This window comes from Pogoniulus pusillus, chromosome 8 (assembly GCF_015220805.1).
Source record: "Pogoniulus pusillus isolate bPogPus1 chromosome 8, bPogPus1.pri, whole genome shotgun sequence".
In the NCBI taxonomy this organism is placed as follows: Eukaryota; Metazoa; Chordata; class Aves; order Piciformes; family Lybiidae; genus Pogoniulus; species Pogoniulus pusillus.
In genome coordinates, this window is record NC_087271.1 from 39,638,788 (window position 1) to 39,657,408 (window position 18,621).

Genomic DNA, 18,621 nt, shown 5'->3' on the forward strand with positions numbered 1-18,621 from the left:
TAGCTGTGGTTAGGGTTGTGATTTGCTTAAACTGATAGAGCAGAGTGAATGCACATGTACTTCTGCTACAAAAGTAAGTGGAACACAAAGTACAATCTTTATGCTGAAATTAAGGTGGAAAATAAGCTGGTACCTGCTGGGGGAGCCTGAGGTTGGAGTATTAGGGGGAAGGGCTCCAAGTTAATAAACAGCTTAATAGTAGGTGGTCAGTAACTTTGTCAGTTTGTCTACCTCTGTTGTGCCTTTAGCTTACCTCATAGTGGCTTACATTTCCATATAGAGAGTTATGGTACAAAGCCTACAGGCCTGGTTCTGGAGTCTGTGAAGATGACTTGTCAAGTGTCTTGCTTCAGTTCACATTTGGTTGGATTTTCAGTAAGTTTATCAAGAGAGAATAAACTGTAGATGGCTAACTACCTGTACATAGTTAGTGCATGAGTATGTTCACTGTACAAGTACTATCCAGTGATACTCCTAAGAGGTCTGTCCTGAATCAGAGATCTGAGGCTAGATGTAGGTTTTGGGGTGTTACTGTACAGATGGATAAAAAGAACAATGCTGTCCCCTTAGGAGCAGATCTCTTTTTCAGTAATTGATGAGTTTGAGGTTTGCCCAGGCAAAATACACCAAACACCTTCTGGAGCCATGTAAACATCTAGCTTTTCAACTTCCTTTCTCAAGGCCTTTGTGACATGGAAAGGAACTCTGGCAAAGAAGTCTATAGAAAGTTTCCTGGCTGGAGCTCTCTTGGTGAATGTGGCTTGATTACAGGCATGCTTTGGACTGTGCCGCTGCTGTTATTGCTTCAGGCAGCTGAGACTGAGCACTTGGAATGTGTCGACACTCAAAGCTCTTCCAGGCTTATAGTAGACAACCTCTATGGAAAATTACCTCATAAGAATCTCAGTGTAATCCAGCAAAAAAGGCAAGGAATTGCATCAGTTTTAGCCAAAGGCAAGCCAGCTCTTTTCCTCATGCCTATGGTCAAAGGAGCACATGCAGTATAGTGTGTGTGTGCATGTTCTACATGTGAACCTAGGCCAAAGGAAGAGGGTGCTGTAGATAACCTGGATGTGAAAAGCTTTCTTATGCTGCATCTACTAAGCAAGACTACTAAATGTAATGAGCTTTGTATTTTAAACAGTCAAAAAGCTCCCAATATTACTGCAGGAAAGAGAAATTGTCTGTAATTAGGATGTAAAGTTCAGAGCCCAGAGATGTGGTACAGGAGAATCTGAGAGAAATATGTTAAAATGCTTAAGGACTTAATGTCACGCTAAAGTGGTACCTACAAGCAAGGTTCTGTGGTGAAGTTGTAGAACCTGTGCACCTTTAGGAAAGGACAATAGTGGAAAATAGCCAAGGTAAGCGTAGCCTTAAAGCATTCACTCTGAAAAGTGGAAATGCACACCTGGAAAGCTCTTTGGTAAGGATTGGCAGAATCTTGTAATAAGTTTCTGTGACAACACAGCATGCACGAGGGGTTTTCCTATGTTCATAGGTACTGGGAAAAGCAACAGAGCCTTTTTTTGAGGCTCTGTGCTCAAGCATGAACCCTTGTTCCTTCCAGGCCTTCCATTGCATCTTATAGTTGGAACAGGCCCATTTATTTGCGTTCTAGGGAACTTGGTAGCTGCTGCTCAAGCACTTGACTGAAATAGCCTGATAAAGAACGTTGTCATTCGAGGCAGTACAGTTCAGCCCCTGAGAAAGTGATTGGAATATTAGAAGACTGTAAAATCTCAACGGGAGATGAGTAGGAGGAGATTTGTAGGTGGCAGAAGGTTAGAGTGAAAATCTGCTCACAGTTTAATTCAGAGGTTTTGATTCAAATTTGCCTTTCAACTTAGAACAACAACAACAATTAGTTCTGTGAAGCCTAGCACCAAAGATTTCTGTGTGTATAATGAGTGCCATTGCAGTGGCCTGTATTTGAAGGGGGGGAAAAAAAAGAAAGAGAAATCAGGACCATTAAATTACAATGAGGCTTTCCCTCTCTTCATGTTAACAAAGCAGAATTGCTGCTAGCAGGGCTCTGTGCGTCGCTGGAGAATGAACTACCTTGGGGAACTGCGTAAACATGGAATACAAATGCAGCCCCGCGCAGGGCTGGCAAACTGACATGTGTTCCTAGTGGGGATGGATTGATGCTGGCAGGAAGCACTTTCCCTGTGAGGAGCCCTTTACTCTGTGCAGAAGTACTGTGATTAACTAATTGTTTTGAATCCAACCAAATACAAACCAAGCAGTTCTGAATGCGTGGTAATTTCTGGTGTTGTGTACCTACTGTTACGTGCAGTTAGAATCACAGAATCAACCAGGTTGGAAGAAACCTCCAAGCTCACCCAGCCCAACCTATCACCCAGTCCTGTCTAGTCAACTAAACCGTGGCACCAAGTGCCTCATCCAGTCCCCTCTTGAACACCTCCAGGGGCGGCGACTCCACCACCTCCCTGGGCAGCCCATTCATGGAACTCTAGATATAAGTGAGGTTCAAGCTGTATGTTGCTGCTCTGTAATCTTATTAAAACCCCCTTGTGGCTCAAATTTACACATCTGAAAATGACTGATTAATGCTTAGCAGGACTACTTTGAAGTTTGTGTTTTACAGGGCCCTTTTAGGTATAAGTTGTGTTGTATTATTTTCAAGGCAGTCTCTTCAGTGGGCCTATAGCAAGCCATGAAGAGATACTTTTTTTTTTTTAATGTAAAGAGCTCATGAGTTTTATTCTTTTATTTTTCCTTCATTATTTTATTCTCTTTCTCTGTCTTCATTTCTTTTTTCAGATAAAACTCCTGAATGTTTTTCGTGACTGGAACCTCCAAAGACATTTTAGGTTTTCTTTGGAAGGATGTTATGTTATACAGCCCTCACTGTAATGGAATATTGTCTGATAGAGCTTTATAATTTCCTTCCTCTTCTTATGAGGTGTTACCAAATCTGCCCACCTCCCAAAGGCAGTAGAGTTAACTTTAGTATATGTTGTTATACAAGTTTTAGGAGGAGTTTTTGAGGGTTTTTCCCACAGTTTTGTCCACAGTAACCTCAAAAAAAAAAACAAACCCTTTTGAAGTCTGGCAGGAACAGTCATCATCACTTGCAAGCTATCTGCATAAGCATCCCTTCAAAGCTTCCAAGCTTTTTTATTCCATTGACATTACATAAGTATCAGCTGAACATGACTGGTAGGAGCTTCTGATGGGATGGTTCCTGCAAGGGTAACTATGGTGACATAAAGAGAGCAGTACACAGATGATGCATTCAGAAGTTTATAAGATATGGAGAGACAGGACTCTTAAATTACTTTAAACTTAGCTCAAATGCTTTGTGTCAAATATTGGCCTAATTTGTTCAAGTTGTAGTGTATTTTGAACTGAGGTTTAGAATGTAGCTTGTTGCACAAGTCCCAGACAAAACTTAGCTGGATGTTCAAGGGCTTCACTTAATCTATGGCATAGATTAAAGAAGTCAGTGTAAGACTTGCAGTGGAATTCAATTGAAGAGTTATATATTAGATTACATTTGAAATGATATATAGAGAGTATTCTTGCAAACTTGTACTTTATTAGCAGTACCACTGCCTTTTGCTGAATTGGAGTTCCAGATTAGTAATCATGAAGCAATAGTTCTGAAATGAAACAAGCACTTGATAGTTAATGTTGAAAAGCTGCTATGTAGCATTGTTATGAGGAATAAAAGTGTTCTAGAACATAGACTTGAAATGATCAGTGCTGGGCCCAGTCCTGTTCAGTATCGTCATTGATGATCCAGACCAGGGGATTGAGTCCAGCATCAGTCAGTTTGCAGATGACACCAAGCTAGGAGCAGCTGTGGAGCTGTTGGAGGGTAGGAGAGCCCTGCAGAGGGACCTGGCCAGGCTGGATGGGTGGGCAGAGGCCAGTGAGGTGAGATTGGACAGGCCAAGTGCAGGGTTCTACACTTTAGTCACAACAACTCCAAGCATCACTACAGGCTGGGGACAGAGTGGCTGAGAGCAGCCAGGCAGAGGGGGAGCTGGGGGTGCTGGGAGAGAGGAGCTGAAGATGAGGCAGCAGTGCCCAGGTGGGCAGCAGAGCCAATGGCATCCTGGGCTGGCTCAGGAGCAGTGTGGGCAGCAGGACAAGGGAGGTTCTTGTGCCCCTGTGCTCAGCACTGCTCAGGCCACCCCTTGAGTGCTGTGTCCAGTTCTGGGCTCCTGAATTCAAGAGAGATGTTGAGGTGCTGGAAGGTGTCCAGAGAAGGGCAAGGAAGCTGATGAGGGTCCTGGAGCACAGCCCTGTGAGGAGAGGCTGAGGGAGCTGGGGGTGTGCAGCCTGGGGAGGAGGAGGCTCAGGGCAGAGCTCATTGCTGTCTGCAACTACCTGAAGGAGGCTGTAGCCAGGTGGGGTTGGGCTCTGCTGCCAGGCAAGCAGCAACAGAAGAAGGGGACAGAGTCTGAAGTTGTGCCAGGGGAGGTCTAGGCTGGATGTGAGGAGGAAGTTCCTGTCAGAGAGAGTGATTGGCATTGGAATGGGCTGCCCAGGGAGGTGGTGGAGTCTCTGTGCCTGGAGGTGTTGAAGCCAAGCCTGAATGGGGCACTTAGTGCCATGGTCTGGTTGCTTGGCCAGGGCTGGGTGCTAGGTTGGGCTGGATGATCTTGGAGGTCTTCTCCAACCTGGTTGCTTCTATGATTTGAAAACATCCCCAAGGTTGTTTCAGTTTTATCATTTCCAATAGATGTCAGAACTGCTGTGCTGTTACACATTAGGCAATATTAATAATTGATATTAATTTTTACATCCAGGCAGAGATTGTTAATAACTGAGAACACTGTTTATTAACAGTCAATCTTGCCAGAAAACATATTTACAATGTTCAAAATGCAGGGTTTGGATACTTATACACACAGGGAACAGGCAAACAGGCTAGCTTAAGAAAACTAACAAATAGAAACCTTAAAACTGGAAAGAGGTTCTTAATTTCAATTATACCTCTTGCCATCAGAGGACTTGAGGGGCTCCTTTCTGCTAAGGCAGACAGAATCTAGTTACAGAATTTCTTGGAAAGAAGCTTTGAATATTTACTCACAGAATAGCATCAGACAGTACCCAAAGCTTGAAGGGAATTCTGTCAGTGTCTTGAAAGTCACTGCAGGCAAAGCAGAGCGTAAAGGGGCAGGGCAGAGCAGGCAAAAAGAAGACAGGGGGCATGTGGCAAAAGCCTGTTTGCTGTTTGTCTGGATGCAAGGGCCCACTGACCACACAGAGTCACCCATGGGAATGGCCCTTTGCCAAACCTGACCATAGCAGTCAGGAGCTTGCTCTCCCCTACATGGGACAAACAAGAGTAGGTGAGTCTTGGACCCTCAGGGTGGCTGTCTCCAGGCCTTTCATCTTTCCCTCTGCTCTGCTTCCCCCGCTCTGCAGAGGGAAGGGAGCCATGGGGTCATGCATGGGCGAGCCAGGACAGGTATCTTCCACAGCACTAATGGAGTGGGAGTCGAGGTTTCACGTCATGGGAAGAAGGCACATCTGGCAAGGACTGGCACAGGGCAGAGGTGGACCTTTTGGCCAGAGGTGTGAAGCACAGCAGAGGAGCAGGAATGCTGGAATTGATGAAAAGAGTCTCAGGCCGAGCCATGAATGTTAGGAGAAGATATCTGGCAGCTAACTAAAGGCTTGAGGGAAACTGAATGAATTAGGTATTGGGGAGTGAATGGGACTGCCTGAGCAAGTAATGAGAGGGGAATTGTGAGGGGTAAGCAAGGAGACCAAGGAGAATTGAGTCTGCGGTTTGAAAGTGAGTTGAATTTACTGGGCAAGGAGCCTGGAACCGAGAGGAGAAGCGTGAGAAGCAGAAAATAATACTGACAGGTGAATGAAAAGCAGAGTGGGACCAAGGAGCTGTCAGGAGTGGGGCTAGTGTAGCAGAGACAGCTACTGTGCTTAGAAGGGGTCTGAGCTACCTCAGTGTGTGAATAACATCCTGAGCAGGAAACCCTCATCCGCTTTTGCGTACTTGTTTATGGAATCTGCACCCTCGTTTGATCCATTCCAGTTGTCAGGCCACAACACTTAGCCACATAGGTGTGCTATCTTCTCCACACACATCCTGGCTGTGCAATTACAGACTATTGCAAGGGATGCTTGTTGACTTGGAATAATTATGGCACACACAAGTTTGACTCTTCCATTTGTTCCGAGTGAAGGGATCAGCTTTGCATTCGTTACCACACTGTTCTGAGCTACAGCATGTGCACTGTGCAGTAACGTGGTGAGGAATGCTGCCATTCTCATACAGAGCACTTCAGGTGCCTGGTGATGGGTTTGGGGGGATTGTGATAATTCTTTTAATGTGTTTAAATACCATTCATTGTGGTAAGTTCTGTTTTCACTGCCTCTATAACACATTTATAAACTTCCTTTATTTTATTATCTGCTGTTTCCTTTGGGGTAATTCTGTCTCTAACACTGTCACTCAGAAGAACTGCTCTTGAAAGTCTTCTGTGCAATCAGTCTGGCTGAGGCTTCTTGTTTTATTTACATCTCTGCTTCTGTTTTCAGTTCAAATCCACACCCAGTAAGAATGTGTCAGTGGTGGGCTGGATGGTGATGATGGCAGATGACCCTGAGCATCCAGATCTCTTCCTGTTGACTGATTCAGAAAAGGGTAAGCAATGCTGCAACACCAAGGGTGCAGCGATTCCAGAGTAAACATTTCCTTTGAGGCATTCATAAAGCAACTAAACGAAATGGAAGGGATGTTAACTTTCCACTTAACTGCTCTCTGCAAGGTCAGATTTGCTTCTGAAACACTATGGGAACACATGGAGAATTGTTACAGTCTTTATCATGTTCTAAGAACTCTCCAAACTCAACTGCAATTGTGTTTCTTTTTTATTGGAAGCTTCCATCTGTGTTCTTCTAATCTTAAATAGACCACTCAGAGACCTTGTGATTGTTTGGGTGTTCCCTGCCCCCCCACACTTTGGAAATCACCCACATGACTCAGCCAGCTCTGGAAATTGAATGAAGCTTATTATTTACAGCTTAGCAGAATACCCAAGCAGATATTTACAGTATATACAATTATAGATGGATATAGACAAGGTAAAAGGTAATACACAAACATAATAGCCCTCCCAGAAACCTGAGTCCCCAGGAGGGGCTCCCAACTGCCCCTTCACCTTCCCCCTACCCCTCTCAACCTTACCCCAGTCCCAAGGAAGAGTGGAGGTTCGACAGGGGCTTAGAAAGCAAAGTGGATTAGTCAAAGAAATGGCAGAGGGGTGAGGTTAGAGGTGCAGCTCAGCCAGTTCCCCAGCAGAAGTGCTGAGTGTGTTATCTATGTTTTGATTCTTATGCATCTCAGCAAGCCAATGAGCGAAGTAGACATCACCATTGTTTTCCTTTACAGCCTATAATCTAGTTCTTCTCACCAAAACATTCTAGCTAGCTTCAAACTAGCACAAATGTGTTTACATTTGTGAAAATGCATGCAGCAGTAGAAACACTTCAGTATTGAGGTAACAGTAGGTGCCTGACCAGTCCTGTCTCCTCTCCAACTGAAAAACAAAAACCAAACCATCTGTTCCAATGTAGCCCTGCTTCCAGGAAAATTAAGCATCTAAGAAGTTTTGGCTGTTCTGCAGAGAAGCCTTGGCTTCCTCTACTCCAACCTAGCACCCTGGTTTCAGAAAGGACATTATTAGAAATACTGATAAAGGAGCTTAACATTTATTGCTTTTCTACCTCAAGTCGTGGTACATTTCATTTATTCATCTCTTGTAGCACTGCTGATAATGTTGTGTAAAATACAAATGCCTGTCAGCTTAAACTCAGCAAAGCTACCTGAAGCGTGGCCTTCCTGAGCTCAAGCAAGCCCTGTAGGACACCAGACACTGAAAATGTCAGTTTGAAATGTATCAATGTGTTTAGCAACAGTTTTCCAGTAGTTTCTAACATAGCTTTATGGAGTGCCTTTCACTGCTGTCTTGCACTTCATTAAAGAATTATGAAATAATATTGTTATAAACAAATTGCAGTACTGGCATAGAACAAAACCATCTTCTCCTATGGTTCTGAGAAGTGTTTTGTTCTTTCCTAGCTGATACTGCTGTTAGTGGAATTCTAGGATGTTGGAAGGGAAGGAGGGCAGACAAGCTGGAACTTCTCTTGCACTAGGTCAAACCATGAGAGTGGTGAGAGGCTGGAATGGGTTGCCCAGGGAGGTGGTTGAGGCCCCATGGCTGGAGGTGTTTGAGGCCAGGCAGGATGAGGCTGTGGGCAGCCTGCTCTAGGGTAGGGTGTCCCTGCCCATGGCAGGGGGGTTGGAACCTACATGATCCTTGTGGTCCCTTCCAACCCTGACTGTTTCTATGATTCTAAGTTGCACCCATGTCAGAGTGTAAAGTTACCCAAAGCTTTTCACAGTGTTATAATTTAGAGTTGTTTGGATATGGATAGTATTGAAGTGTGTAGTAGTTTGGGATTTCTTTATCAATTAAGTTTTTTCTCTACATTTCTCACTTAGGAAATTCATACAAATTTCAAGCTGGAAACAGAATGAATGCAATGCTCTGGTTTAAACATCTGAGTGCTGCCTGCCAAAGCAACAGACAACAGGTGAGAGCAAGATACTGACAAGGAATTAAAAGCTCAGAAGTGACAGGATGACTGAGCTGTAACTGCTTGCTTTATATGAAGAAAAACCTACTCTGAGCCGCTTCTACATTGGTTTCACATGCTTGTTGATTTGCTTTTGCTTTCCTGTTTGTCCCTCTGCAAACAAGCCCTCAGACCTTCTCTGGTCATTTAGAGCAATTGAGGAAATGGAAGAAATGCTGTAAAATATCTGTCCAAGTGGCAGTGGTTTTGTCATTGCCCATTTCAAAAGGTTATTGTCCAATGACCTGAAAAGCTCTTGGTCTTAGCATTCACTATTAATTCCAGGTCACTCTCCAGAGTGCAGTGGGTGTGCATGTTTTCTGCTCTTGCTATGCATTTCTAATGGGTATTCAAAAATAAGGTTATTCCTGAGTCCACCTGGCACAGCTTGAGAGTAAAAGCAGGAGTTTCCATGAATCAAAAAAGACAGTAAGGCTACTCCAACCTCTACTAAATTCTGTTTAATATGTGATATATATATATATAAATATAATATATATGAATTCTTACTGGCATTTTTCATCCTAAGTTACAGGTTGTCTTGCTGCAATTTCCCCTTTCCTTTGCATATTTGTTTGTGGAGCTCCCCAGAGCTAAAATACTACTGAATTATTAGGGCATTGAAAGGACCTTTCCAGATCCTTCTCTGCTTTCTTGGTCAGTTCTGCTTCTGAAAGAAAGAAAAATCAAAGGAGGGCTGAAGAAGCTCCTTTGAAGAGTTCAAGACAGTGCAAAAGAGAGAAAGTTGTTTCTCTGGCTTGAGAGTGTGGGAATAGCAGCAAATAGTGGCAGAGAGGTTGCAGGAGAGTGGTGGCTTCCAAACAGGCCTGAAAACAGCCTTCTGAGGACAGTTTTCTTCAGTAAGCCTTAGGAATATTATTTAATGCAAACTTGGCTAAAGCATTCAGCCCCTAGCTCCTGCAAAAGCAGCAGGTGAGATGGCCTTGGTGGGGCCTGCTGTGCAAAAAATGATAGCAAAGCGAATATAAGCATAGGAGATTTTAAGACAGAGGAGGGGAGGATTGCTGCAAGAAAGATGGCACCAAAAAGCCAAAGGCCATGCTACTCTTCTGTTGCATGTTCTCACTGCAGGAACCCATATGGTACAACTACACAACTTCTTTCCTGGTGTGTTCTGTAGTTGCACCCACAGAAGCAACACTGCTTCACACAAACATTAGCTTACAAAAGTGGGATTACTAAATGAGTAAACCCAGAAAGATCCTGTAAAACTTCACTCTTCATGGTCATTTGACTCCTGAATTATAGAATCATAGAATCAACCAGGTTGGAAGAGACCTCCAAGCTCATCTAGGCTAACCTAGCACCCAGCCCTGGCCAATCAACCAGACCATGGCACTAAGTGCCTCAGCCAGGCTTGGCTTGAGTACCTCCAGGGACAGAGACTCCACCACCTCCCTGGGCAGCCCATTCCAATGCCAATCACTCTCTCTGACAACAACTTCCTCCTAACCTCCAGCCTAGACCTGCCCTGCCACAATTTGAGGCTGTGTCCCCTTGTTCTGTTGCTGCTTGCCTGGCAGCAGAGCCCAACCCCACCTGGCTACAGGCTCCCTTCAGAGAGTTGTAGACAGCAATGAGCTCTGCCCTGAGCCTCCTCTGCTGCAGGCTGCACACCCCCAGCTCCCTCAGCCTCTCCTCACAGGGCTGTGCTCCAGGCCCCTCTCCAGCTTCATTGCCCTTCCCTGGACATGTTTCAATATCTCAACAACTCTCTTGAATTCAGGAGCCCAGAACTGGACGCAGCACTCAAGGAGTGGCCTGAGCAGTGCTGAGCACAGGGGCAGAAGAACCTCCCTCTAGTGCTGCTTGGAGTTGTTGTGGCCAAAGTGTAGAACCCTGCACTTGGCCTTGAGAGACAGGCCTATGGCACTGTTTAAAATGGAAGATCTTGTCTGCTCACTAACAGCAAGACAGCCTAAGAAAGACTGGATGTTTAAATGTGCTTTCAAAAGAGTAAAGACACCTACCCAGTTGACTAATATTTGGAACTCTTTTAATAGATGTTATTTTTAGTTTTACTGGTGGAACTTTAGCCCAGTTGATCCTTCTTGCTTCTACAGGTAAATGGTAGATGTAAACCGCGAAATGCTTCCTTCACATCTGCCCAAACTGGCTATTTATTGACAGTCATCAGGAATGTGGTGGCTCTTTAATAACCTGAGTAAACAAGAGATGTGGCTGTCAGGCAAATTCCTGATGGGGAGAAAATGGGGATATAAACTAAGGTAATGCAAACTGGCTTTCATCTTCATGAAAGGGAGTGATGTCTGCAGCAGGCATTCAGGTTTCCTATGGGAAAAGCCCAGACAAGTGTTTATGCCTCTTAAAAATACTGGAGAGCTTATATCAATCACTGACCAGTGTGCCAAGAATCCTCTAGCTGGGACTCAAGTGAGAAGGTTCTGCTTGTGTAGTTTGGTGCTGAGATTTATCATGCTAAAGTTGTTCTGCTGACAACTTAAATCTTAAATGTCATCAAAATTAATAACATCTACGGCCACTTAATAAAGTTATGGACTCTGCAGCAGTTTAAAGTGTTGGCTATACCTGGGTTTTCTGCTCCAAGTGTAGTTGTACAGATGAACAACAATTCCATTCCTCCTCCCCTTTTTTTGAGACAGGAAGCATGTCGAACCTTCTTAAGCTTGAGAGTTGCATCAGATGGTCCCCAGAGGCCCCTTCCAACCCCCACCAGCCTGTGGTTATGTTAATGATGGTGCATTTAAACAAGTGTTTAGTCTGTGAAACAGTGGGATGCAAGTAGCTACTACCAGGAGTAAAACCTGTTATCTTTTATGTTTTTGTTTGCAGGTTCCTGCCAACTTGATGACATTCGAATAATAGGCTAATTCTTAACAAACAAACAAAAAAGACCAATTTGAATCATCTCATAACTGAGAAGGAGGTCCTGATGAAAACGTGCCAGCCACATTCTGTGCCAGAACAGAGCCTGTCAACTCGATCTCTGAACTCTGGAACCCTGAACAAAACCACTAATGGTTGGGGAGCAGCCCCTCAAATCAAAAATGGAGTTCCAACATGAATTGCCATGGACCATGTTTTGTTGTGTTCTCTGAACTGACCTGTGGAAACCACTGCCTTAGAGTGAAAGGAAAACCAACAAGAAACACCAAATAGTGTGTGTGAAACTTCTGGCGGTGCTGTGCTTGAGTTCCATAGATTGTAGCTAGTTTGAGTTTCTTTTAACTTTGTACTACTTTTGAGGATAACTCACCTTTTTAGGCATTCTTCAGAAAACAACTTAACTGGGCTGTAAGAGTGGTATCAAAAGCTGTCTATCAACTGGCTAAAAGAGGTACTACATGTTCTAGAGATGTTGTTTAGACTCTACCAGAAGTACTTGGTGGGAGTTTGTCCCAGGCACACTTAGCCTGGAGCAATGTTATCCCTCTCAGACCCACTGCGAGTTGAAAATAGCGGTAGGCTTGCAAACTCTAGTACTGTATGGGAGCCATGTTCCCTGTGAGTGGCACAAAAGTTGAGCACTTACCAAAAATGGGGTTTTTTTGGTACTTTGTTACCTAATTCATGGTTGAAAAGGTTTGTGTGTTTTGGGTGCTCAGTGTGTGCATGGGGAAGAGGCAAAACTGAAAGCATTTTTGGGGCACAGCTGTTCTCTTCCCATTTGTTTCTACACCTGGCACTCTCCTCCGTACAAAGGTTGAATGACAAAAGAACCAGCACCTGGGTATAGCTACTGAGATGTGTTACTTCTCTGGGTAGGTGTTCATTAGCAGTTAGGGACCACCCTTAGTGTTTGGTGTTTCATGCTAGCACTTAAGATCTGTGTTTTTAAAAGACAGAGGCACAATTTCAAGCTTTCATGTTCTCATTGGGCAATAACTGATTTCACCGTCTCCGATCAAAGCGGCTGGCTTGTGTGGTAGTGCTGATATGGCCTGAGGCAGACCTTACATACTCAGCTCTTTTGATCTTCAGACAAATAATTTATTAGAGGGTAGAAAAACCTAAGGGGAGAGAAGGTGTGAGACTATCAAAATCCCATCCTTGGTCACTGAAATTACTCACAGAGAGGAACACAGTGGCTGTAAAAAGGGAGCCGTGCTTTATATGTGTGTTTTACGCTTAAGACTGAGTCTCGCTTTATTTGGGTTTCCTTGCCATCACCTAGCTATAGTTTCCTGGGTGATTAGTCTCCAAAAATGTCTTTGTAAAGCAAGGAAACGTTGTCCAAAATATGACTCCAATATCAGAACTTGGACGTCTGTGATAAAGTAGTAACTGTTGCATTGACTTTGTGGTTTAGTGGCCGCAAATACACTTGCAGATTCCACCATTGAATACTCCTTCAAAAGAAACAAGCTACCTACCAGTCTATCTAATAAAGGTTTCTACTAATAGTTGTTATTTTGAAGATGTACAGTTTGTTTATTGCATCTGAGTAGAAGCCTATAAATCCACTTTTTTACTTGATTCCCCCCCACCCCCAGAGTCAAATTAATCTCTTGATGGAAATGACTGATTTCTGAGGGGCAAAAAAAGATAATCCAATATCACAGTGGAAAAAACCAAACAAACAAACAAAAAACAACAACCCAAATCAAACCACAAACCTCTGAACCGCTTGGTGATGCAGAGTTAAAGGGCAATAGGCTTTGTTTTTATTCCCAAGAATTGTTCTTGTGAATTGGCTCTTGTTAGAAAAACAGTAGAAAGATGCTTCGTCAGACTTACACCACAAACTCGGTGGGAATTTGTCTCCCCATTCGATTTCCTTTTGTTATTGTGGTGGGGAATGAATAGTCTGTTCTGATCCTGAAGTCATGTGTTTCAGGAAGGGCTTGCTTGTGCTGAAAGCCTCTGAAATTCATGGGTCTCCCAAGCTTACCCACGTTGGGTGTCTAGTAGAGACAACATCTTCATAGCCAGCAGTGTTACTGGAGTAGACTTTGCACAACTTTAGTTTTGTTAGGTTGTTGGTTTGGGGGTTCTTTTCTTTTCATGACAGAGTGACTTAATGTCTGTTTCTTCTCAACAGCTAAGTGTTTTTTTAACAGTGTGTGTACTTTTTTAAGCATTGTGGATAATAACCTGTGGATGTTGATTTTTCAATGAGCTATTCTAGGTTCGTTGCAGCATAACTGTATCTGTTCTTCTGTTAGTGAAAAGCAACATGCAAGTGGGAGCCACAGCCAGACATCACACAGCTTTGCTAAGGACAGAGCCAGGTCAGAAGGTGTCATTTATCATTAGGGGTTGGGGTTTTTTGTGTTTTCCCAGCTGTTTTGAATTAGAGTTTTATGGTGGGGAAAACAGTTCACAAATCATTCAGTGAATTGTTGCTGTTACCAACTTTTAATTGTTCTCAGGCCTCCTACTCTTTCTTCCCTCAGATGGGCAGGGTTTTGTGGGAGAAATTGAATGTTGTGGGAGGACCTTCTTAAAATGTGTAGCCAAACTTAACTGGAGTGATTAATGACAACACAAAAGACATTATTTGCACTTGTTACAAAGAGTAGCTCAATACTTTGCTGTTGTCTGTCTCTTGTTTAGCCACATCATCATAGGAGGCAGCACAGAGAAACACTGAAATGTGACATATTTTGAGATACATGGTGCTCAGAAAGAGGTAGTAATTTTGCTCCCTGAGGGAAGGCTGCTTCAGCTAAGCACTGGAATGACTCAGACAAGTCAAATACTCTGTGAAGAATGTAGTAATGCCTTTTTGAGAAGAAAAAGGAGTTTAAAAACTAAGTAATTCAGACCAGTGCTGAGAAAACAAGGACAGGAATGAGCTCATGGTGTTCAGGTAAGGCTGTCATTCAGACTGTCATCCAAACAGCAGTTTCCCTCTGATTTTCATTTTTGATGCGTTTCCCTGGTTCTTTATCTTGTTAACAACTGCTGAAGTGCTTCAGCTAACGTTTGTCACTTTATTCCTTACTCTTTTGATTTTGAAGCAAGATGCCACTTAAAGCCTGCTGTTTGGGAGGAATATGAGCAAAAAGTATTCAGAGTAAATCTTCACAGCAAGACTTCAGGTGGAAGTGTTAACCACCTGCTGACTGCTCACCACTTTGTTAGCTAAACAGAGCAGTCTTGGGAAGGACTGAACACCAGGGAATGTCTGTCTGAGGAAACTGGTGCAGTGCCTTAGAAATACCTAGCAGTGCACTAGCTGTTGAACACTTACTGCTCACTTGTATCTCTTTCTAACTGAATCCATACCACTGGGTCTTTCAAACCTGGCTGCTATTGCAGTGTTCTTAGAAAGCAGATGAGGAGATGTGGTTTTGAACAACTGATTATTTGAGTAAACAGAGCTCATCCCAGCCACATACTTGATTTTGCAGCCGTTTCACGCCAGAGGAATAGCACTTGGGCCATTATGATTCATGCAAGTTATAGGGATTAAAACTGCAAATACCAAATGCCCTTAAATACTTCACAGATTAGCTTTAGCACCCAGCTTTAAACCTGTTGCTCTTACCCCTTTTAAATTGCTGTGAAAATCATCCCTGCTTGAGAAAGATCAGAAAAGGAAAATAGTGCAGTGGCATAGTTTGTCAGCTCTGTAGCTGGAGTATTTAGCAGATCCCCTAAGTTACACTGATGTTTGAGCCTCTTGATTGAGGAATCACTGTCTCTTCTGAGGAGTCAACTGATAAACCTTCTTCCTTAAAACACAACTTTAACCAAGAAAAGCATTTTGTAGCAATGTGCCTATTGGAAAACATATTGGCAGCAAATCCCACGAACCCAAGCAACCAAACCAACCAACAACAAAAGCACAGCAGGATTTTTTTTCCATTATTTTTTCCTCACTGAAAATCTTACCTAATTTTTCTTACAATATCAGCCTCCTCTGTTTATGTTTAGACACCTTCAACACTAATCTTCCTCTGTTAGTACTGGACATAAAATATGTTAAAAAGAAATGCCTTTTCCAGCAGAAGCAATTGCAGATTTTTGTGCTGCTAAGGCACTGGAGGTGCTGAGGTCTCTTCTCATAAAAGCTACATTGACCTTGTGGTTGTGGTTACCTGTAGTGAATCATGTCCAAATCAAGATGACTCATGGGATGGTAACCTCTTCTGGCTCTCTCAGTGGCTTTTTTCCCTTCGTTCAATGTCCTTTTTAGGACATTCATTGTTGGACTACTGTCCAACCTCAATAGTTCCAATCTTTACCATGGCTGGCTGTAGTTTGCTGCCTTTTGCAAGCATCAAGACACTAGGGCTGGTTGTAAGTCACAGCAGTTAATTCCTTACTCTACCTGCAAGGACAAGGTTTTGAAGTTTTGCTGTTACTTAAATAGCTTTGTTTTTCTCCTTGACTTTTTCTCTACAAGGAGCTTGTGCATAAGGTGATTTGGCTTGAGGAAGTTGACATTGCAAGGATCTGTGCCAGTGGGCATGGAATTTATTTGTAGGGCTTATTTTTTTTTTTACAAACCATTGTTCTCATTTGTACTGCATCAAGAGGGTGAGTGTTAGATTTAAGGAAGACTTTTGTCAGTGCCTTATTATTAACTTGAAGACCAACTCCTTTCATTCGGTGCTGAGAGTAGCACAGTGGCAGACTTGCATGCTCTGTCCTTGAGGAACCAAGGGGTAACATTCTGTACAGCCATTGCATTTCTGCAGAAGTTAGTTGTTTTGCTCAATGTAAAATAGTTGTGGCTTGAGCTGCTTTAGTGTTGACTTTGGGGTTTTTTTCTTCTGTATTGGAGTAGTCTGTCTCTTTTCAGGAAAAACACAGAGGTATTTGGTAGCTTGGATTTGTTCAGCTTTCTCAGAAATGGCTCAGACTCCCTCAGAACTGTTTTTCTTTTGGTATGTCTCTAAATAGACTTAGCAGGGAGAAAGATATAGAGAAGGGTAGACCAAGTCATGGTCTAGACCACATGAACTTAAGATCTCACATTAGTTAGAAAGGAGCTTGCTTTTCTTTCTCCCATTCTGATTGAAACATTGAAGAACATTCTTAGGAGAAGATTTTCCTCACAAGTTTTTGTTACTGTAGAATACACACTATAGGAAAATAAAAGACCACAACCAACCTGCCTGGGGAAAGAGAAGGCTTGGATAAATCTTGCTCTTTCTTAATATCCTGTAAGCTCAGTTTTGTATGTTGTATTTCTAGTACCAACACTACGTAGAAAGCACTATCCTTCACTGAAACAACTGCTGGAGATCATTTTGGCAGCAAGACTTTATAAGCTTTGGACAGGGAAATGAAAGAAAGACTGTGTTGTTCTTAAGCAATTAAATATTTGTTTTCCTGGAGCACATCCTTATAAAAACATAGCAGGTTTAAAATGGTGGTTAGAAATTCAGATGCTGGAAAAGGAAGGATAACTGGGAAACTCGACCTGTTCTTTCAAAGAATCTTCAAAGACAATAGGAGTTCAAAGGAGGAAGGATGCATTCTTTGGTTTAGACGTGCCTGCAGCAGAAGAAATCTGATGAGTTTTCCTGAAGTTGCAAAAAGGGGTATGAGATGTCATGAAATGCAAGTTCCTGCTGACCCTGGCACAGTCCTGGCTCTGAGCCTGATTCCTGCTCTTGAGTGACTAAAAAGCATTGTAAATATTCTGTTTCCTTTGTGTGTTTGGTTACTTAATTATTGCTCTTTATTTGGGTAGGTTGCAGCCTTCACATGTTCCCTGAAGGTGTTTTTCACCATTCCAAAGCTGTTTGCAGGTGGAACTGAAAAGCAGTATGAATCTGTTAAATGTTGAAATAAAGGGTCCTAGGATGCTTTGTTTGAAGGCGTTTCTCTAGCTCTTGGTGCACATCCATTCAAACAGTGCTCTAGTGAAGTGTGAAAAGCGTCAGGAATCATAGCCCTGCTTCATAACACCCCTGTGAGGGCCAGCCATCACTGGAAGGGGGAATCCAGGTTGTCGTGCAGTAAGCGCAAGCCATTGTGAATATTCCCTGCTGGTGTGAGGCGCTGTGGGGTAGAGGGATTGCACTATGATCTCTCAGAGTGATGTGCAGCTTGGCTGTCCTCTAGCCCTTGCCTTCAACTTTTTAAAGACTTTATTCTCTGTGTGTGTGTGTGAAAATTGTGTGTTTGCATAAGGTAATTGAAATGAATTTAAGGACAGGTTGAAAACAAACAAAATCTTTCCTACTGAAATAAAACATTTAAAAGGTGGCCTCTGTCTGAAGTTTTAATTTCTCATTCAAAGACTGCACTGATACTGCAACCAGGTTTTGCAACCTGAAATTTGACTGTTGTGCAGAAGGATGCTGAAATCAGCAGGAATTTTAGCTGGTTTTCTTTTCCCACTGAACCTCTGTGGCACTGCATGTAAATGTATCATCGTCTGTTGGTACAAAAGAAATCCAGACATGAGCAGCAAAATGCAGGTTAAGAGGTTTATGCTTGGTTTCAGAGACCATTCTGTTGAATTATGTGGTTTTTCTCTCCATGGTAGTTTTTTTTCTCTGTTGTATCTGTACTTACAGATGTGATAAATTTAAACTGACTGAAAGCAGTCAGTCTGCTGACTTGGTGAGAGCCTGGAATGGGTTGTCCAGGGAGGTGGTCAAAGCCCCATCTCTGGAGGTGTTTAAGGCCAGGCTGGTTGAGGCTCTGGCCAGCCTGGTCCAGGGTAGGGTGTCCCTGCCCATGGCAGGGGGGTTGGAACTGGCTGCTCCTTGTGGTCCCTTCCAACCCTGACTGGTTCTGTGACTCTGAGTCACCAGGCAGATTGGTTCTTCACTTAAGGAGCAACTACATGGAAGATAAACTAAAAATGAGGAAGGGATGAATTGCATGCAGAGCCCTGTACTGCATTAGCTTTTTCTTTGGTGTTATCTCCCTGCTTTCTGTGCCTTTTTCATTCTGTAACCCTTCTCAAACAAGATCAATGCAGCCCTCGTTGGGAAATGGTGTGGTGTCAGCTTGTGAAATGCTTGCCAGATTGTGAGCCTTGTGCTCCTTCTGGTTTGTTTG

The 18,621-nt window shown here is 43.2% G+C and overlaps 1 protein-coding gene across 6 annotated transcripts in view; it reads left to right on the forward strand.

Annotated features, from left to right (window-relative positions):
* Positions 1–17,817, forward strand: part of RALGPS2 (Ral GEF with PH domain and SH3 binding motif 2) — a 125,163-nt gene extending 107,346 nt beyond the window's left edge. For all 6 annotated transcript variants that reach the window (XM_064148143.1, XM_064148144.1, XM_064148145.1 and 3 more), the window contains 3 exons: positions 6,544–6,649; positions 8,513–8,604; positions 11,482–17,817. In XM_064148143.1, coding sequence (XP_064004213.1) covers positions 6,544–6,649; positions 8,513–8,604; positions 11,482–11,511 — 228 coding nt within the window. In that variant the 3' untranslated portion in view covers positions 11,512–17,817. The remainder of the gene's footprint in view (positions 1–6,543; positions 6,650–8,512; positions 8,605–11,481) is intronic.
* The last annotated feature ends 804 nt before the right edge of the window (positions 17,818–18,621 follow it).